At 43.3% G+C, this 21,214-nt stretch overlaps 1 protein-coding gene across 1 annotated transcript in view; it reads right to left on the reverse strand.

Annotated features, from left to right (window-relative positions):
* Cfap61 (cilia and flagella associated protein 61) overlaps positions 1-21,140 on the reverse strand; it is a 295,900-nt gene extending 274,760 nt beyond the window's left edge. Inside the window, exons 1-4 of the mRNA XM_036186271.1 lie at positions 21,001-21,140; positions 17,732-17,882; positions 4,107-4,257; positions 179-255 (exon numbers count right to left, since the gene is read on the reverse strand). Coding sequence (XP_036042164.1) covers positions 179-255; positions 4,107-4,257; positions 17,732-17,874 — 371 coding nt within the window. The 5' untranslated portion in view covers positions 17,875-17,882; positions 21,001-21,140. The remainder of the gene's footprint in view (positions 1-178; positions 256-4,106; positions 4,258-17,731; positions 17,883-21,000) is intronic.
* Positions 21,141-21,214: the final 74 nt, after the last annotated feature.

The following is a 21,214-nucleotide window of genomic DNA, read 5'->3' on the forward strand; positions in this document are numbered from 1 at the left end:
GGAGAATGGATTTAAAGAATTAGATTATTTTCTTTCGGAAATACTGCAGCTATTAAAGAGGATTAATGTTACAATAAACTATAAGCAAATTAAAGGCTCCAAAGAACTTTATGTCATTTGAAAACTATTCCATAAGGCATCTTTTATGACCACCATCTGTAAGGCTCTGCCTACTCACCGAATGATCTCTTTGAGGCAGCCGGTGGAATACTCGTCCACGGCCACAAAGAAGTGCATAAACAGTGTATTCAGGGGCTGCGGGGGGGAAAAAAAGCAAACATGGGTAAAACACCAGACCAGACAGAGCAAGGCTCAAGGCAGTCCCTGGGCAGAGCTAGCCGGCACTTGTGGGACAGCTTAGGTCAAAGTGACAGGACACCCAGGTACGGCCTCATCCACTGTTGTCTATCTCACTAGCCAGGAATTATTTAAGGAAATGAGGAATGCGAGTCTAGAGTGCCCAGCCCTGGCTCCTGCCCTCATGGATGAATTGTGGGTAGGGAAGTGCCTACAGGGGAGTGAAATCGATTATGGACTCCATAGTCTTGCTTTTGGGGGTATCTACGCCAAGTGAAAAACAATCACCCTTTCCCTGGGGCTCCTGAGCCAGCAGCTGCTGCTCTATTCATGGGACACGAGGGAGAGATTCTCTTATGAAATTGAAGGATGGAAGGCAGATGCTGCATTAGGAATCCAAAGGCTTTTTTATTCAACATTCCCAGAGTCCAAATCAAATTATTACCCCTGCGATCTAGAAAACCTGGAAGTTAAGAATGCAGAGAAGCAAGATTCTCACATGGCTTTTGGCGTCCAAGTTTTTAAAGGACTTTGTCCTCTGACTTTTGGAGATTAACTGACCTAAATAATAACCATGTAGCCTCCCTTATAGCCATCTCTCAGTCCCTGTACTCATGAGCACTCTAGAAATAATGAAGATGTGGCTGACTGGTGAGTCCAGTACATGCATTTCCATTGGGGAAGTGGAACTTCCTATTTCTTGATTCCTCAATAAAGCTGCCCCTCCCCAGTGTCAGTCTGGGCTGTTGGTTCCAGGACCTCTGCGGACACCAAAACTGATGAATGCTCAACTCTGGTCCCTGTATCGAATGGAGTAGGATCTGTGTACAGCCGACACATGTCTCTGCTACACATTACTTATTTATCGGTTTAAGAGAGTGTGAGCATGCCTTGAGGGGTTGTTCTACTGGGCTGCTTGGGAATAACAGGGAGAAGCTCTGCATGTGTTCAATACACGTACAATTTTTAAAACGTTTTCCATTGTTCGTCAGTTGAATTTACGGTGTGGAACCTATATATGGAGAGAGCGGACTGTAGTTTTCTAGGTAACTTCAGGTTACTAACTACATAGCCATGTGCTATCTCCACTTCTGTTGGCTAGCCTGTGACTTGGAAGCACTCAGAAGGAACTGGCAAGAAAGGAATCATGAGTTTGACCTGTGACCTTGAAAATTCTCAAAAAGCGTACAGCACAAACTCCAGATAACAACAGACTACAGGGTTTCTATGTATGAGTGCTTTAATCCATAACCTTTCTCAGCATCTGCTTTACACAGAGCAGGGCTGGCCTTGTAGCACATGACTTACTACTTGCTTGATTTAGCTAGATAATTTAGGACTTACTCTCTAGACATCTTTAAGACAAAAACCATTACTTCAGTTCCAAATGCTAATGGGATAGAAAAGACACTGAGGACTAATTAAGAATTAATCAGTGTGGCTCAGCTGAAAAATAATGTAACTTACAAATGCAAACCAAAATGTAATTCTACACTTTCTGGCAACTATGTTTAAAAAGAACAGACTTGGAGCTGGGGATGGGCTCAGTGGGCAAAAGTGCTTGCTGTGTTAAGTGTGAGGCTCTGAGTTCAAATCCCCAAAGCCCACACAGAAAAGCCAGACATGTGGCACAGCTGTCTCTAATCCTGGCATTCCTACAGGAGCATGAGAGGTAGAGGAAAGGCAAATTCCTGGAACTTGAGGCCCAGGTGCTTGGCATATGCAGCGGAAAAATAACAACGTAAGACCCTGGCACAAATGAGGTGGGAGGCAAGGACTGACGTCTGGCATTGCCTGACCTCCACGGATATGCGACAGCATGTATGCACCCACATTCACACATATGAATGTGCATCCACACATACAGCAGAGCCATAAGCATACATACACACCAAATAAGGATGAGTATGTTAATTTTAAATGTTTTATTTAACCTAATAAGTTCATTATATAATTAACATATGAGAACTGTTGTAGTTGATTATTTATTCACTTTGAAACAAAGTCTTGTGACAATGACCTGGCTGGCCAGTTACTCACTATGTAACACTGACTAATTTGAACTCACAGCAATCCTACCGCTTTAGCCTTTCAACTACTACCTAGATTATTAATATAAAAAAAATCACTAATGGCATACTTCATACAGTTTTTCCTACTAAGTTCTTCAAATCCAGTGTATGTTTTTTGTTTACAGCACATCCCAATTCAGACTAGCTAACGTCAAATCCATAATGGCTACCTGATATCAAAGGCACCACACTCCATGAGGGCACTTTACACACTGTAAAACATGACTAAGTCTAAAGCTCTGTTGTCATTCTTAGGGCAACTGCTAGTTGATAGAGGCCTTCTGAGGTCATCACAGACCTCACTCAAGGACATACAGACATCCGTGGGGTCTCTAGATATACATATCTGACACACCAATTCTTTGCTTGCAGCTATTGTTAATTTAAGAACACAAGGTGTGTCAAACACACAGATTGCAAGCCCAGTGCCACTTAGAGATCTTTGGCAACAGTTAACTCTGCAGTTCTCACATGATTGAGCCTATATGATAATGAGTATTCAAAGACGGGTAATGTCTGGGGGGTGCTCACCAACCTAAGACAGACGTCTGTGTGGCCTGGACAAGTGTCTCCATGATGGGTAAGGTGACCTGCTGATGTCCCATGCAACCTAAGTCAGAAGCTCATTTTTTAGTAAAAGGGGGGACCTGTAGGGCCCTAGCCCCCATTTTGGGTAACTGTTGCCTTGCATGCTGACCTTGACCTTGATATCCTCCCTGTGCTAATTCCCTGTGAGAGCCCACCCTCCTGAATGCTTAAGGGATGTTCCTTGTCTGTGTATCCAGCATACTGGGCTTTAACAGTTTAGATGCAAGATTATAAAACATCAGAAGCGGGGTTGGGGATTTAGCTCAGTGGTAGAGCGCTTGCCTAGCAAGCACAAGGCCCAGGGTTTGATCCTCAACTCCAAAATCAAAAATAAACAAAAACATCAGAAGCGAACTTCTGCCCTCTGGGGTTCTCCCATTGTGCTGTAAGCCTGTATTTAAGACCTCCTCCCTCCTTCAATAAATGGTATTCAGCATTCAAAAAAAAAAAAAAGAAGAAGAAGAAGAAGAAGGGGTCAAGATCATGATGGGGAAACCCACAGAGACAGCTGACCAGTGCTAGTTGGAGCTCACTGACTCTGAACTGACAGCTCAGGAACCTGCATAGGACTGAACTAGGCTCCCTGAATGTGGGTGACAGTTGTGTGGCTTGATCTGTTTGTGGGGTCCCTGGCAGCAGGGCCAGGACTTATCCCAGGTGCATGAACTGACTTTTTGGAGCTCATTCCCTGTGGTGGGATACCTTGCTCAGCCTTGATACAATGGGGAGGGGCTAGGCTCTCCTTCAACTTGGTATGCCAGACTTTGTTGACTACCATGGGAGGCCTTACCCACTCTGAGGAGTGGATGGGGGTAGAGTGGGAGGGAGGTGAGGAGGTGGGAGAAGGGGAGGGAGGGGGAACTGGGGTTGGTATGTAAAATGGAAAAAATTTTAATAAAAAATTTTTTTTTTTTTTAAAAAGCACAAGGTGGAGGCCTTGGGGGCAGCTGGCTGATGGGGTCGCCATGTACCCATCCTATATACTCTGGCCCCCTTCCCTCCAGCATCTTATCACTTTGTTTTTAACTGGTGTGATGCTTTGTGTATGAGTGTTGGCTTTCTCAGAAACTGAAATAACACCAGTCTGACATCAGGCCCTCCCTTCCACAGTTGGGCTGTTCTAATAAACAGTATGTGTGCCTCTCTTACTGTGCATGGGATTTCATTGTCAAGTTCCTGGAACAATGACACCCAGTCGTCCTGCTTGGCAACATTCCAGTTGGGATAGTCCAAGAAGATGGCATGGGCCATGATCTCCTCCTTGTCATTGCAGAGGGTAACAGCAAGGTTTGCCTTTTCTCTGTGAAAATGATGAAAATACACACATGAATATAGACAAGCAAAGCGAGGTGAAAGGCAGGCCATCCTCTTATTCCTGGGGCTACTGGAGCTCTGGAGATGCTGCATGAGCTCTGATGATACCTGGAGTCATGAGAATGATGGCACTGAAAGTTTGGGTGCTTGTTCAGGGTACATGAAGTCATCAACCAAGCTGTTATTTAAATATGTTTCCACTAGGAGTGTTATGTTTGTCACAGTAAATATCTGACAGCCTTCCTTTGCACCCTGGGCAGAATACCATCCTATTGCACACTTCCTCCACTTTCTCAAAGGTAGTAATACCACTGTGTTACATCTACACTCACACAGTTACAGTGGCCAACTGTCCTTTGCTTGAGACTGAGGTGATACTCGGGACTTAAGACTTCATGCTAAAAGCCAGCAAGATCCTGGGCAAACTGGATGGGCTGGTCTCCTGTGCACAGCGGTAAAGCTGCAGTTAGTTCCAGCTTCACTGGCATTCTTAGGCAGTTTCTCCAAACACTGAGCCCAGGTCCCAACACTGAGTCACATGGAGTCTGAGCACCTGGAGTCACCAGTTTGCTTTCTATTGCTGTGATAAACACCAGGACCAAAAGCAACCAAGGGAGGGAAGAGTTTATTTCATCTTACACTTCCAGGTCAGAGACCATCACTAAGGGAAGTCAGAGCAGGAACTTAGAGGAGAAATCACTGAGGAGTGGTGCTTACTAGCATGCTCCCAGGCTCACATCCAGTACTCACCTAAACTCAGGTGCACCCTGAGTTTTCCCTCCTCTCTTTTCCCAGCCTCCCTCTCCCCTACTCCCTTTCTCTTGTTAGGGATTGAGCTTTTGAATCTGGAGCCTCACCAATGCTAGGCAAGTACTGTATCACCAAGCTATATTTCTAGCTCCCTCAGCTACCTTCCTTTTGTTTAAAGTTTATTTTTATTGTTTTGTTTTGTTTTGAATAATGTGTGTGTGTGTGGAAACCAGAGGTGTTGCATCCCCAGAAAATGGCTGTGAACCACCTCATATAGGTGCTAGAAACTTAATTGAGTCTCTGAAAGAGCAACAAGTGCTCTTAACTGATGAACTATCTCTCCATCCCCAAACAACCTTTCTCATTCTGGGCCCCACCGGTGTACGAATTGCACCACTCAGTGTTGTGTACTCTTCTTTATCAATTAGAAATCAAGAAAATGCCCACAGACATGCCCAAGGCCAAGGAAATGGAGGCAGTTCCTCAACTTCCAGATGTGTCAACTTGACAACAAAGATCAGCCATCACATGCAGCATCACCTGAAACAGCTGCAGACATAGAGACAGACCTGCAGATGAATTTCTAAAGGGTCTTATTAATAGAAAGCACGGAGCCAGACATAGGGGTGAAAACCTGAGAGAGATCAGAGGACTAGGAACAGCCACAGCTAACCTTACCTCACCAACTCCGCAGCTTCCAAAAGGTGAGCTCGATCCTTCCTGCCTACCCACGCCTGTATGCCTTGCTGTTCTGCCATCTGATTTGTTCTCTATGTCCAGCTACATCACTTCCTCTTCCTGCCCAGCTCTGTCACTTCCTGTCTGTCTGTACTGACCTCCAGGCCTCCATGGTTAACTAGTGTTGGAATTTAAGGCATGTGTCACCATGCTTGTCTCTGTTCCCAGTGTGGCCTTGAACTCGCATAGATCCAGACAGATCCCTGCCTCCCAAGCGATAGGATTAAAGGTGTGTGCTAACATTGCATGACTTTTGTGTTTACTTACAATGGCTGGCTTTTTCCTCTGATCTCCAGGCAAGCTTTATTTATTAGTGCACAAATAAAATATCACCATATTTCCCCTTTTTTGTGTAATAAAAATTTTAAAAAGTTATAACCAATATAAGAAAAACTATATACAATAAGTACAATAACTATATACAATATATGGAGTTTATCTTCTTCTAGGAACAAAATGGCCATTTGGGCAAGCAACTGCTCTTGTCTGAACTGCTTGACAGGATGTTATATAAACTGGATAAGCAGGACCCATAGAAAGGTGACCACTGAACTTTACAAGGCGAGATGGTCCTTTAGGTTCCTGCTTCGGAGAAGAAACTGCCAGACATTCTACAGGTCACAGAGAGAAGTGACTGAGAGACTCTAGGCCTACAGACTGAAGAAGGATGCCCCAACGTTACAGAGGAACTCTGGGTGACTGTCCAGACAGCCTGCTGTCTCTGTCATTCTAGACTTCTGGAAGTTGCTTATAATGCTCTTCCTGTTTACTTAAGTATTATTATATCCTTCTGGGTTCTTTGATGTAGTTGAAGACTAGATAGTTATAATTTTCCTTGGTTATGATAAAAGATAAATTAGATATGAAACTTTAGACACACAAATATAGGATAGATAGAATATTTTCTTTAATTTTGCCAAATACAAATAGACCAGATATTGTAACTGTAATTCTTGCTTGATAACTGTTCTATTACTATGTTATTTACTATGTTAAAGTTAAAACCTTCCTTTTTGATTAGACAGAAAAGGGGAAGTGCTGTGGGATGTCTTTCTGTGTGCTGTGAATATGTGTTGCTCTGATTGGATGATAAATAAAATGCTGATAGGCCAGTAGCCAGGCAGGAAGTATAAGCAGGCAAGCAGAGAAGGAGATGCTGGAAAAAGGAAGGACAGTCAGGAGTCGCCAGCCAAATACAGGGGAAGCAAGATGACAGGGCAGAACTGGGAAAAGGTACCAAACCATGTGACTAAACATAGGTAAGAATTATGGGTTAATTTAAGTGTAAGAGCCAGTCAGTAATAAGCCTGAGTTAATAGCCGAGCAGTTAAAAATAATATAAGCTTCTGTGTGTTTAGTTGGGGGACATGAGTGGGAGAGATTTGTCCTGACTGCCAGTGAGCTGGGTGGGACACAGGAAAACAAGATACCCAGAGGGGGGTCTTGTGGAAGCTGAAGTTTCCTGACACATTCACCAACCACAGGATGAGAAGCAGCAGTCTTCCAGCTCTTCCTGTGGTTGGTTGTCCCCAAGGGACTATCTCAACCATTCTACCTCCCTGCCAGCCTGCCTTGTGGAATGCCCAAGACAACAAAAGATAGACGTGGAGCCAGTATACAGTTAATCACACGAAGAACATTTGCATATAAACTGGAAGGCAATTTTCACTTGCTTAGCTGAATAGAATTAAGTATTATCTTAAAGACACTTTAAAAATCAGATGTCAGGAGTTACTGTATCCCACAGATAACTAGTGACTATCAACATTTTCCTTCCCAACCTTTCTTCCCTTTCTCTGATAAATTCTCATATTTGGCCCAGGCTGACCCCAAGCTCATCATCCTCTTGCCTTAGCTTCTCAGTGCTGGGATAACAAGTGTGCCTCAGTACCCCGGCACAGACTTCTCTTTTAAAATGTAAATGCAGGGGCTAGAGAGATGGCTCAGGAGTTAAGAGCACTTTTGCTTTTGCAGAGGACCCAGGATCGGTTTTCAGCCCACATGCTAGTTTACAACTAATCCTCATTCCAGTGCCAGGTGATCCAATGCCCTCTTCTGACATCTAAGAGGAAGAGGCATGCATGTGGTGCATATACATACATGCAGGGAAAACAGTCACACAAAATAAATAAATTTAAAAAAAGAAAAGAAAAAGAAATGGCAGTTCGGAGTGTAGCCCTACTTTTTCCACTTGATCTCAAATCATTTGACTGAAACAGTTCCTCAAACAGCAGTCTTTTACACACACACACACACACACACACACACACACACACACACACACTGTACTTTAGCTTCATAATTTTCTCTAAATCAATTCACATTGGACTTGAATATTTTAACAGGAAATTTACATCACAAATGAGAAACCAGTTTTCTCTCTTATCAGTGGGAAGTAACTATAAAAACAAAGACAAGACATTTCAAACTAAAATTACCTAAGTGTGTACCAGGTAAAATCTCTTTGGATTCTATTATGTACATGGAAATCTTTAGGAAACACGGTTGGTCCTTGGGATGTCCATCTTGGCATCCACAGTTTCCGTCCCTCCTCATGGGAAGTTACAGATAGTAACACAGATCTTCCCCCTCAGCCATTCGGAAATGAACCAGGATACACATGGTCCAAAAGCTCTACCCAAGTCAAGTCTAATGAAAGAAAGGCCCTGTAGATTTCTAGGATCTAGTACCCACACAAGGGATCCATTGACAAGAAAATGAAGGCCCACAGCTTCTCAATTCAGCAAAGACTTTGTGCCTCTGTCTCTGTCTTTCTGCCTCTGTCTCTGTCTGTCTGTCTGTCTGTCTGTCCTCTCCTGGTCTTCTGGACTTTTCTGCCCTAGGCCATAACCTGTGACTGAGAACCATCCCTCTAATACATATGAGAAAAGACCCCGTGCACATCAGCTATGACAATCACAGTAGTAGTGGGAAGAGGTGGACAAGAACTGGGGACAGAGAGCTGCCATCACCCCAGGGAACCAAGGGACAATGTGTTCCTGGAATCTCAATTTTAATTTGAAATGCATTTATCCATGGGAACCTTAGGGTGGTGGTTGGGCTCTATGGCACAATTAACACGGTACCATACTGCACAGACATTATGGATTAAATAAGCTTTTATGGGTTGGCCTGGGAAGCCAGCCAGGAACAACTTTGTTTCAATGAGGCAAATGGGCTACAATTTCCCAAAAGCTGCTATAATAAAAAGTGACTTCTGTAGCATTATCCTTTTGTGTATATAATTTCCATTTGTTATTGCCCCTTAGTCATTGTGCCCTTCTAGGGGCAGATAAAACCATTCTGGGACCCAAAGGGGGTAAGGAGGGCAGATAAAACCCATTCTGGGAAGGCGGAGTGGGGAGGAAAAGTGTAGAAGAAGGCATGCTTTTAAAAGGTGGATTTTAAGCTCTTCTTTGTAATAGTTCAAATGCAAGCTATAGGGCCCTTAGATACATGTACACAGCATGTCTGTGTGTATACGTGATAGATGCAAATACTGTATGTACTTCACACAAATTACATTAAAGCTCAAAGATATTTGCCCAGCAATGGAAACCAGAACTTCTTTCTTTGGAGTAACAAATGTCTCATTTGTTCCACTGGTTTAAGGAACTTTCCAAATGCAGGCAAAACCTCTTTTCAAATGCACTTGGTGGGAACCTTGGTGAGGCAGCATCCTTTGGGCTTTGTTTAAATGAGTGCATTAGAGACCTCAGTGTTCTTTTGAATTTACCACACACAGATGGAAAGCCAGGGCAGGGCTCTGTCCATCCAGGCTACTATGTGATACCTGCTCTCAGCATGGGAGCTTCAGTTCTGCCCTTATTTATCTTGCCTGGTTTGCTCATTTTTATCCCAGTTTTTAAATGAGACCAGTTTTACTCATTTCTGCATCTCTGTGAATGAGCAAGCTAGTAAATTAAAACAAAAAAAAAAAAAAAAAGAATCAGTCATTAAGCCTGTAGATCAGCCTAGCAAAGGGCCAGGAGTTGGCCTGGAAAACAAAAGAGGCCAGGTGGCACATGCCTTTAATCCCAGCACTCGGGAGGCAGAATCAGGCAGATCTCTGTGAGTTCGAGGCCAGCCTGGTATACAGAGCAAGATCCAGGAAAGGTGCAAAGCTACACAGAGAAACCCTTTCTCGAAAAACCAAAAAAAAGAAAAGAAAAAGAAAAAGAGAAAAAGAAAACAAAAGAGAGGTAGGTTTGGGAGCAGAGGTCCTTGACACTCCGGGAAATGAAAATGTAAGTTTCCCTTTACTCCTGAAAGTACACTCATTTCTAAGGCTGGTCACAATGGCTCCGTGTAGAAGGATCCCATTTTAACACTATTGTTGGTTCTGGCCTTGAACTCCACAGCACACTTGTCTTGGTCTCCCAAACACTGGGACCACAGGCATTGTGCCACCTTGCCTGACTTATAGAATTATCTTTTCACTACCTTTTCCAAATAGCATAGCTGTGCTTTCCTACCTACCAACTAAGGAAGTAAAAATTACCTTCAAAATTGCTCTAAGACCCAAGCTTGCCTTCAGAACTAATTGACCACTGAATGTCACGCCTTCAGGCAATTAGCACATGACTTAATTAGTACAGGATTTGAGATAATAGGTTTGTGGAAGCTTTCTGAAGAAGAAAAATCTGTAGGTGGGCCTCATTTATAAGACACATCCTCTTCAGTCCTTGTCTGAACACCCCTTGAGGACCAAGGAAGAGGCAGCTGCATTCTCTACGTAACCTACACCAGTCAGATGGAGCCGACTTTGCACTGTGAAGTGAGGTGGAGTGAAAATGGACATAGATTTGGGTAGGAGGATGGAGTGGCTGGAATGACTGAGGAGGGAGATGAAAGCAGGCAAATGTCACACTAAGTCCCGTTCCCCAGGAAGACAGACAAATGGACTTGGTTCCAGGTCTGTCACCAATGTTAGACACTAACCACATTGGAGCCACAAACTCATCCAAAACTAATTTGAGACTTTATAAGATGGGAAGTTGCCATGTACATCTATTGTCTTATCTGTACTGGTTTTAAGAGTGGTCACAGGACCACTTACAAAATGGCATTGTGGAATTTCCTTTACACTGTGTGAAATATGTGATTGGTTTAACAAAAAGCTAAATGGCCAATAGTTAGGCAGGATTTGGGGGGCAGACAGAACACAGGGAAGAAGAAAGGCAGAGTTGCCAGCCAGATGGAAAGGAAGCAGGATGGGCAGGACAGAGTAAAGTTAACCAAGCCACATAAAAGAATGTAGATTAAAAAATGTGGGTTAATTTAAGTTATAAGAACTAGTTGCCCGGTGGTGGTGGTAGTAGTAGTGGTGGTGGTGGTGGTGGTGGTGGCGGCACACACGCCTTTAGTCCCAACACTCGGGAGGCAGAGGCAGGTGGATCTCTGTGAGTTCGAGGCCAGCCTGGTCTACAGAGCGAGTTCCAGGAAAAGCACAAAGCTACACAGAAAAACCCCGTCTCAAAAACAAAACAAAACAAAACAAACAAACAAAAAGAAAAAGGAACAAGCCTAAGCTATAGGCCGAGCTTTCATAATTAATAATAAGTCTCTGTGTCATTTTTTATGATCTGGCAGCCCAAAAAGAAAAGTCCAACTACACAGCATAGTCTTTCTCTGAAGCCTTTTCTGGCCGTGTCTTCACCAAGCTTCTATACACACGAGTATTCCCTGCCCGACCTCTAAACAGAGTCTCTATATAGTCTTGGCTGTCCTGGAGCTCACTCTGTAGACCAACTGACTTTGAACTCACAGAGATCCTCCTGCCTCTGCCTCCCAAGTGCTGGAATTAAAGGCATGCGCCACTACCACCCGGCTTCTACTTCTTGATTTATGTAATTTTTCCTTAACACCTTTCAGACATTGACAATGTCCCCCATGAGCACTGGTGTGATTACGTCAGTTTTAGACTAGGCACTTTATGTTCTTTGACATAAGTGTGAATTCCTAACAATCTACAGGTAGTTCTGCTTTAATTTAATGACTTAGTAGTTGGCAACTATAAATTTTGATATTAAGTCTAATGATTCTTTTTACATATTCCCTCTTATTCTCTACATAATGAATAAATCACCCCAGACTCAAGGAGCACCAAGCAAGGAGGGGTGGAAAAATATGAGGGCTGGAAAGCTGGCTCAATAGTTAAGACCACTCACTGCTCTTACAGAGGACTCAAGTTAAATTCCCAGCACCCACATGGCAGCTCACAACCCTCTGTGATCTCAGCCCAGGCAAAATATTCACACACAGAAAACAAAAATTTAATGTACGCAGAATGGGGAGAGGTTCTTAGAAATATGGTCTTTTAGACAGAACACAGCCACTGTACTTGTGAACTTCCTGCAGCTATGATTAACTGTATGAGGTCAAGTCAACAAGATGAGTCAACATTCCAGCAGGCATGAGTAAGTGGACTCAGTGGGTTAAAACTGGAAAGGGTAATGGGGGACATGAAGGTGGGAAGGGATGTTCTAAGGGCAGTAGGAAGAGGGGGTTGGGATATACAGGACCAAGATATATTGTATACATGTACAAAACTGTCAAAGAATACGTATTGACACAAAACAAAGGACAAATCATTTGCTGGTAAGTAATCTATTTTGTTCTTTCAACCATCAGCAGGTACCATTTTACTTTTGATTTGTTGTTTTGAGAAAAGGTCTTATTATGTAGCCCAGGCTGGCCTTGAACTCACAATTCTCTTGTCTTAGTCTCCTAAGTTCTGGGATTACAGGTGTGTATAATCACACATGGCATATTTTATTTCTTACTATAATAGTTAAGGTGTCCAGCTCAATGTCAAATAGAAGCCATGGTGATAGGTAACTTCACCCTGTTTATTACAGTAAAAGGAATTAGTCTATTATCTTATCATTATTATGGCATTAAATAGTTTTACAACTTTAGAATGTGTCTTAGTTAGGGTTTTATTGCTGTGAGAAGACACCATGACCACAGCAACTCTCATGAAGGAAAACATTTAATGGAGTGCTGGCTTACAGTTCAGAGGTTAGTCCATTGTCATCAAGGCAGGGACCATGGTGGCATGCAGGCAGACATGGTGCTGGAGAAGGAGCTGAGAGTCCTCCATCTTGACCCATAGGCAGCAGGAAGAGAACTGCCACACTGAGTGTGGCTTCAAGCACTGGAGACCTGAAGGCCCACCTCCTAGCCATGTACTTTCTCCAACGAAGCCCCTCCTACTCCAAGAAGGCCACACCTCCTAACAGTGACACACCTGATGTGCCTATGGGAGCCATTTTTATTAAAACCACCACTTATATTATATTGCATTATAACTAAGAATAACCATTAAGCCGGGCAGTGGTGGCACACACCTTTAATCCCAGCACTCGGGAGGCAGAGGCAGGCAGATCTTTGTGAGATCGAGGCCAGTTTAGTTTACAGAGAGAGAGATCCAGGAAAGGCACAAAGCTACACAGAGAAACCCTGTCTCTGAAAAACAAAAACAAACAAACAAAAAAAGAATAACCGTTAAATTTTATCAGATGCTTTGGTTTCTTTAGAATAACTTTATACTTTTTCTTCCTTTAATCTGTCAATGTAGTAAATTAATGTGTGTGTGTGTGTATGTGCGTGTGTATATGTGTGGTGATATTGTGTCCCCCAATATATTGTGCAACCTAATAAACTTATCTGGGGTCAGAGAACAGAACAGTTGCTAGATATAGAGGCCAGAAAAAAACAGTAGCACACACACCTTTAATCCTAGCCTTCTGGAGGCAGAAATTCATCTGGATCTCTGAGTTCAAAGCCACACTGGAAACAACCAGGCATGGTAACACATGCCTTTAATCCCAGCACTTGAGATCTTATGTCTTGCTTACGAAAGCCACATGCCTTTAATGATGGCAGGAAGCAGAAAGGTATATAAGGTGTGAGGACTAGGAACTAGAGCCCTTTTAAGCTTTTAGCTTTTAGCAGCAGTTCAGCTGAGATCCATTCGGGTGAGGACTCAGGCTTTCAGTCTGAGGAAACAAGATCAGCTGAGGAATTGGCAAGGGGAGGTTGGATGTGGCTTGTTCTGCTTCTCTGACTTTTCAGCATTCACCCCAATACTTGGCTCCAGATTTGCTTTTATTAATAAGACCATTTAAGATTCGTGCTACTTGTGTGTGTGTGCCACAGGCTGATGTCAGATGTCTTCTTCAGTCATGCTCCATCTTACTTTTTGAAATATGGTCTCTCACCGAACCTGGAGCTTACCATCTTTGCAACTGCAGGGGTCCTCCTGTCTCTTCCCCAGTACTGATCTTACAGGCACAAACCACCACAGCCAGCTTTTCATGTGAGGGAGGACATAGGAACTCAGGTCTTCATGTTTGTATGGCAGCACTTTGGCCACTCAGCCATCTCTCCAGCCCCCAATAATCCATTTTCTAATAATAAACTAACCTTGGATTCTGGAGTCAGTTCACCTTGATCAAGATGTACTATGGGTGTGTTGGTAACATGTATGTGTGGTGTATGCATGTGCACATATGCAGAAACCAGAAGGCATTAGTGTCTATCATTCCTCACCCTGCTCCTTTGAGGCAGGGGTCCCTCGATAAAGCTGGAGCTCAGCAAGCCCCATGGACCTTCGTGTGTCTGACCTCAGTGCTAGGATTACAGGTATTCATAAGACCAGGTCCAGGTTTTATGTGGGTGCTGAGATCCAAACACCAATCTTGATGCCTGTGTTTCAAGTACTCTCAACTGCTGGGCCATCTGTCCAGCCCTTATCTGTTTTAGGCATCAGTGGGCTCATTTGCACCCAGGTCTGCTAGAACCTGAGGACTATTGTGCTTCCAGATCCACCTCCCTTCTCCCTGTGACAGAGCCTCTCTAAGTAGTTTCTTCAAGATGCTCCAGCAGAATAACTAGATTTCCTCTGGTTCTATGATTTTTGCTATAAAGAATCTGGGATGGCCCCCTGAAAACACAGAAAGCCAGGCATAGTGTGGTGCATACCTGAAATCACAGCACTCAGGAGGGAAGGGCAGGTAGTTATCTGTGAGTTCGAGGCCAGCCTGGTCTACATAGTAAGTTCCATGCCAGCCAGGGCTACATAATGAGAGGCTGTTTCAAAAATGAAAAACAAAGGACTCCATTAGAAACATGTAGATTTAGAGCTGTCACAGCACCTTCTAGAATGTAATCTTCTGTAACTATGCAGTGGCTTTTAATTTGTAGTGAACCTTTGTAGTGAAGAGTGCTGTTGACAAACATTTACTTCTGAGTTTTGACACAGGGGATAATTTCCTCTCATCTTATGTGGGTTTTTTTTTGTTGTTCTTTTTGATTTTTTTGTTTTTTTTGAGACAGGGTTTCTCTGTGTAGTTTTGGTGCATGTCCTGAATCTTGCTGTAGACCAGGCTGGCCTTGAACTTAGAGATCTGCCTCCTGAGTGCTGGGATTAAAGGTGTGTGCCACCGCTGCCTGGCTATATCTTATGTGATTTTAATAGTCCTCCGTTTTATTTCTTTTTCTTTTATGTGATTTTAATACATCCTCCATTTTACTTCTTTTTCTTTCCTTGATGTTGTGGTCTGAATGAATAAGATCCCCTGGGGCTCTTGTTCTGAACACTTGCTACCAGCTAGTAACATCATTCTGTGCTATAAAATAACCCTCTTGTGCACTGTAAAGATCTGTCCCTCGAACTGGTTTAATAAAACGCTGATTGGCCAGTAGCCAGGCAGGAGGTATGGGTGGTGTGACCAAACTAAGAATGCTGGGAAGAGGAAGCATGGAGTCAGAGTCACAAACCAGATGCAGAGGAAGCAAGATGAGAATGCCATACTAAGAAAAGGCACCAAGCCACGTGGCTAAACATACATAAGAATTATGGGTTAATTTAAGTACAAGAGTTAGTAATAATTCTGAGCTACCAGCCAAGCATTTGTAATTAATACAAGCCTCTGTGTGGTAATTTGGGAAGCAGTTGCTGGGTATTTGGGATTTGCTGTTTACAGTTCTGGGAGACTGTTGAGACATTTTGCTTAGCTAGGAGAAGTGGGTTGCTGGGCGTAGGCCTTGGAGGTTCTCTCTGCCATTGGGTCCAGCCTGAGTTGTCTGCTTCCTGATCTGCTGAGATGTGAACAAGTCATCCTTCAAGCTCCCACTCTATGCCCCTCCTGCCATGGTAGACATGCCTCTAGAACTGAGCCCAGATAAATCTCTCTTATGTCTCCTCTGCCTGGTATTTCGTCACATAGACAAGAAAAGTAATGACCACACTTGCCCTCTTTTAGACCTGGGGTTTAAATTCTATTCCACTTTCTCCTCTACAGATCTCTAGGCCTATTCTTCTCATGATGACCCTAACCAAAGGAATGAATTATGCATTTCAAACAAAACCTTCTGCACATGTAACAAACCATCTCAAAGAACTTACTGGCTTAAGATAAAGACTTAAGATGGTTCTGTGATTCTGTGAGGTCACTGGGTTCAGATGAACAGGTCTTGTGATACGAGTCAAATGTGGCTGTGGCTGGAAGCTGTGAAGACTCAGTGGCTGGAATGACTGACACTCGTGGCTGGCAGCAGATGGTGGCCGTGGGCCGAGAGCTCGGTTGAGGCTGTTTTGAACACTGGCCTGTAGCTAAGGGACGCAAACTTTGAATGGCATGGCAGCCGAGTTCTGAGAGGGAGTAATACCAGAGGCTCCAGAGAAGCTGCAAGCCTCTGTGCGCCATAGACTTGAAGTCACAAAGTATCACTTCAGCTGCTTTCTATGACTCCCACAAACCATCCCTGACTCCATGTGAAAAGAGACAACATGAGAGCATTAACAGCAGCAGGATGTATATCACAGGGGGTGGTACAACCTTAGGAAATATAACACAACAGGCTATGAAATTTTTCAATAAAAATAAGAAACTGAGCCGGGCATTGATGGCACACGCCTTTAATCCCAGCACTCAGGAGGCAGAGCCAGGCAGATCTCTGTGAGTTCAAGGCCAGCCTGGGCTACCGAGTGAGTTCCAGGAAAGGCGCAAAGCTACATAGAGAAACCCTGTCTCGAAAAAAAAAAAAAAGAAAAGAAAAAGAAAAAGAAACTGATTGAAATATTTTATTCTTGTGCCTACAGAGGGTTATGAGATATAGTGTGTGTGTGTGTGTGTGTGTGTGTGTGAATAGCAGAACAAGATCTTTGAAAAAACACATTTGCTCACATTTTCAAGATTAGAAGAACATCTTAGCAGTGGTGGTTGAAGCAAGCCGGGACTGGGCCACTTACATAAGCCTGACCTTCAGCAGGCAAAGGTCAGGCCTCTCACTCTCATCCATAAAATGGGAACAAGAGAAGGAACCTCACAGAAGTATAGGAATGATTCAATAACACAATGCTGACAGGCACAGAGCCCGATATGCGGTAAGTTCTCAAAATGTGATCATGTTAATACTGTACCCCAGGTGGTTATACTAGTGAGTGGGACACTTGAGGTTTCAATTCAAGTTTGCTTGACTCTAAAGCCCATGAGATGTCTTCAATTTACATACTGTTAGAGGACAGAGGTCGGTTGTCCCCTTGACCTCCTGCTACACATTTCTCAACTGTGCACTGAACTGCCCACTCTAAGTTCCAAGAGATGAATACACCCTTTTTGACAAAGTTTTAAAATGGTGGTGGTGGATGTTTTCTTGCTGGGCCCAGGGCCCTATGCAAGCTAGGCAAAAGCTCCATCTCTAAGCTACATTCCCCAGCCCAATAGTAAAATTGCCAAGCATTATTTTTTTTTAAAGGAACTCTTTTTTTTTTTAAAAGGTTTATTTATTGTGTATACAGTGTTCTGTCTGCCTATATGCCTGCACACCAGAAGAGGGGACCAGATACCATCACAGATGATTGTGAGCCATCATGTAGTTGCTAGGAATTGAACTCAGGACCCTTAACTGCTGAGCCATCTCTCCAGCCCTACCAAGCTGAACTTACTTAGCTATGTACTTACAGAAGATAGATGATATTGAGCCTCCCAAACAGCTTCTGAGTAAATTTTCTAATGAGGCTTTTGATACAAAAGATATCCTGGGATTCTGTTCTTCGGCAATGAACCACTTCAGCCTTCCCTCTGGGAGAAGTGAGGACAGACATTTTATCTCCTGTCCCCAAGAGAGAGAGAAAAGTCCATTATAAATCTGAGATGATGGGTTCAATTACACACAACACTGGGCAGTTCATTTCATATGGTCAGAGTAAACACATCTAGGGGTACTCAGGGGACACATTTTCCCAGGTGGTTGGCTTCAACAATTGTCATTGCAAACCTACTAAAATACCACTCTCCTAGAAAATGAACTGAGAACTGGCCTGTCTAGAACTTTCTACAACTATTTGAAAACTGCTTTAGATATTGAAAGGGCTCATTGACTGACCTAACCCATGATGGTGTCATACAGTCAAAATATAAAGAAAATATCGACAGCTGTGTGTTATGGAATATTTGTATACTGTGTGAAGATATGTTGCTGTGTTCGGTGTAAGAAAAAGCTGAACAGCCAATGGGTAGGCAGCAGAGGACAGGCCAGATTTCCAGGAAGAGGAAGGAAGAGAAGAAGGAATCTAGGTGCAGAGAGCTGCTAGTGAGATGTGGGACAAGTCGGACATACTGTACAGAGGAGAGGAAACTGAGCCATGGGGCAGAATGTAGACTAATAGAGACAGGTTAATTTGCGTTTTAAGAACTAGTTGGAGGAAAAGCCTAAGCTAAGGCCAAACTTTCATAATTAATAATAAGTCTCTGTGTCAGCTACAGCTGTGGCCACATTCCAAATAAGAGCTTACCTATATGGAAACTGGAACCCTGGAAGACAGCAATCTTGAAATGTTTTATGAAACAGAAACTTAAACTCATGTTACTAAATGAAAGGCGCCAATCTGAGAAGACATGACTCCAATCATCTACAAAGAGTAATGTAAATGAAATTCTAAACGGTCTTATTAAATAAGAAACACAGAGCCAAATAAAGAGTTAAAAGCCCAGAGATTAGAGCAGTAGCCAAGAGCTAAGACTACCTTCTTACCACTCGCTGCCATCCTTCCCGAGAGAGAGAGAGAGAGAGAGAGAGAGAGAGAGAGAGAGAGAGAGAGACCTTCTTCCTGTGCCTGTCTTTTTATTCCCTTTCTGTTCTGCCTTCTCGTGTGTTCTGCCAACCACATGACTTCCTCGTCACTGCCTGTCTATACAGACCTCCAGATCTCTATGGTTGGTACTGGGATTAAAAATTCAGGTCACCTTGTTTTGGATGTATCCTTGACCACAGAGTCTCTGCCTGTCATGTGATCAGATTAAGTGCATGTGCTACCTCTGCCAGACTCCCACTTATGGCTCGCTGTGTGTGACTTCTGATCTCCAGGCAACTTTATAAACATACAAATAAAATCACATTTCAGCACAAATAAAATATCACCATAGAGTAAAGCTACAGAGATATTTTTAAAAGTGAGTATTGCACCCATACCTGCTACCTGCTTAAATACCAGTGCCTTAGCCTCAACTCCCTACCCGCAACGCTCAGGGATCATCATTGAAGACGAGACAGAAAGAGTGTAAAAGCCAGAGGCAGTGGATGACTACAGAAAACATCTGGACACAGCAGGGCAGCTGCACATATGAACAACTGGGATAGCATGCACAAAACCTGTGCAAACTCAAGCCATACCAAATTCCCGAATGGAGAGTTAGGCATACAACCCCATTCCTGGACAGTGGAGAAATTAGCAATTAGCTGCTGGAAAGGATTAGTTTTCTCTAAGAGTATAATATAGCCCCTGGTAAGCTGACCATATTCCAGTGGAAGACCACATAGCCAAGAATATTTGGGCAACACAAATAGGTCTTAAAAGATTAAAAAAAAAATAGACACAAAGTTGGGTGGATGGGGAAGTGAGGTGGATCTGGGAAAAGTTGGCGGAAGTGAGTATAGTTAAAACACATTGTACAGCTGGGCGTTGGTGGCGCATGCCTTTAATCCCAGCACTCAGGAGGCAGAGCCAGGCGGATCTCTGTGAGTTCCAGGCCAGCCTGGGCTACCAAGTGAGTTCCAGGAAAGGCACAAAGCTACACAGAGAAACCCTGTCTGGAAAAACAAAACAAACAAACAAACAAACAAACAAACAAAAAAAAACACATGGTACAAAACTCTCAAAGGAGTAATAAAAACGCGATTTAAAAAAAAAAAAAGATGGGGTTGGGAATTTAGCTTAGTGTAGAGCACTTGCCTAGCAAGCCCTGGGTTTGATCCTCAGCTCAAAAAAAAAAAGAAGTCCAGATGGTGGTGGTACATATATCTTTAATCCCAGCACTGGGAGGTAGAAAATCTCTGTGAGTTCAAGGCCAGCTTGGTCTACAGAGTAAGTTCTACACAGTTGTTACACAGGGGAACTCTGTTTTTCAGAAAACAAACAAACAAAAAAAGATGAGTACTGACAGACAGATGCTTAAGAGAGAAGGATAAAAAAGTGGTACCCAGTGGATTTTGGAGGCTTGGAGCTCTTGTAGATTATTGAAACAGCAGACACAGACGGCTTTGCCTTTGTCCTAAACAGCAGACTGTACAAGGGTGAATTGTATGTTACATAAACAGTCACCTTGAACTGATAATGTGTCAATACCAACGCTGACAATGAAACAACTTGGTGGGGAATGGATAGTGGAGAGGCCTTTGGAGGTGAGGAAGCAGCAAGTACAGAAATCTCACCCTCCCCTAAATTTTACTGGCAACCCCAAACTTCTCTTAAAATTTTAATTTTTTAATTAAAAAAATCCTCATAACTATATGCTCACTCTGATTTTGAAGAAACGTCAGATATACTTACCAACATCTAGTGAGCACTTTATTTTTGTGGGTTTTTTGTTGTTGTTGTTGTTTTTTCGAGACAGGGTTTCCCTGTGTGGCTTTGCGCCTTTCCTGGAACTCACTCTGTAGACCAGGCTGGCCTCCAACTCACAGAGATCCATCTGCCTCTGCCTCCCGAGTGCTGGCATTAAAGGCGTGCGCCACCACCGCCAGGCATGAGCACTTTACATATACCTTTCAATCTTAAGGATTGATAGTTATTTCTATCTTTTTATAGTCAAGGACATTAAAGATAACAGAATTGAAATAATGAAAATAAATTCACAGACTACAAATTTACACATCAGTTTCTGACCATAGGGTTAGGTGTTTTGTTACTGACTTATTTCCATCTTTCCTTAACATCTTGTTTCAAAAATACCTCTTTTTATTTAAAAGTCCACGTTCCAAAGACCATTATCTTGGCCCAATCGCGGGGAAGCCCAAGACGAGGGGGCGTGAACTCAGGGACTACAAAGCCCAGCATGCACCGCTGCGCCAGCAGCTGCGAGCAGGGTTGTGGTTTCCTTCGCCGCTCTTCCCTCCTCCACCGACTTTCCACATCCGAGAGGAGCTCCTACGTCCCTCGCAGGTGC

This window comes from Onychomys torridus, chromosome 4 (genome assembly GCF_903995425.1).
Source record: "Onychomys torridus chromosome 4, mOncTor1.1, whole genome shotgun sequence".
In the NCBI taxonomy this organism is placed as follows: domain Eukaryota; kingdom Metazoa; phylum Chordata; class Mammalia; order Rodentia; family Cricetidae; genus Onychomys; species Onychomys torridus.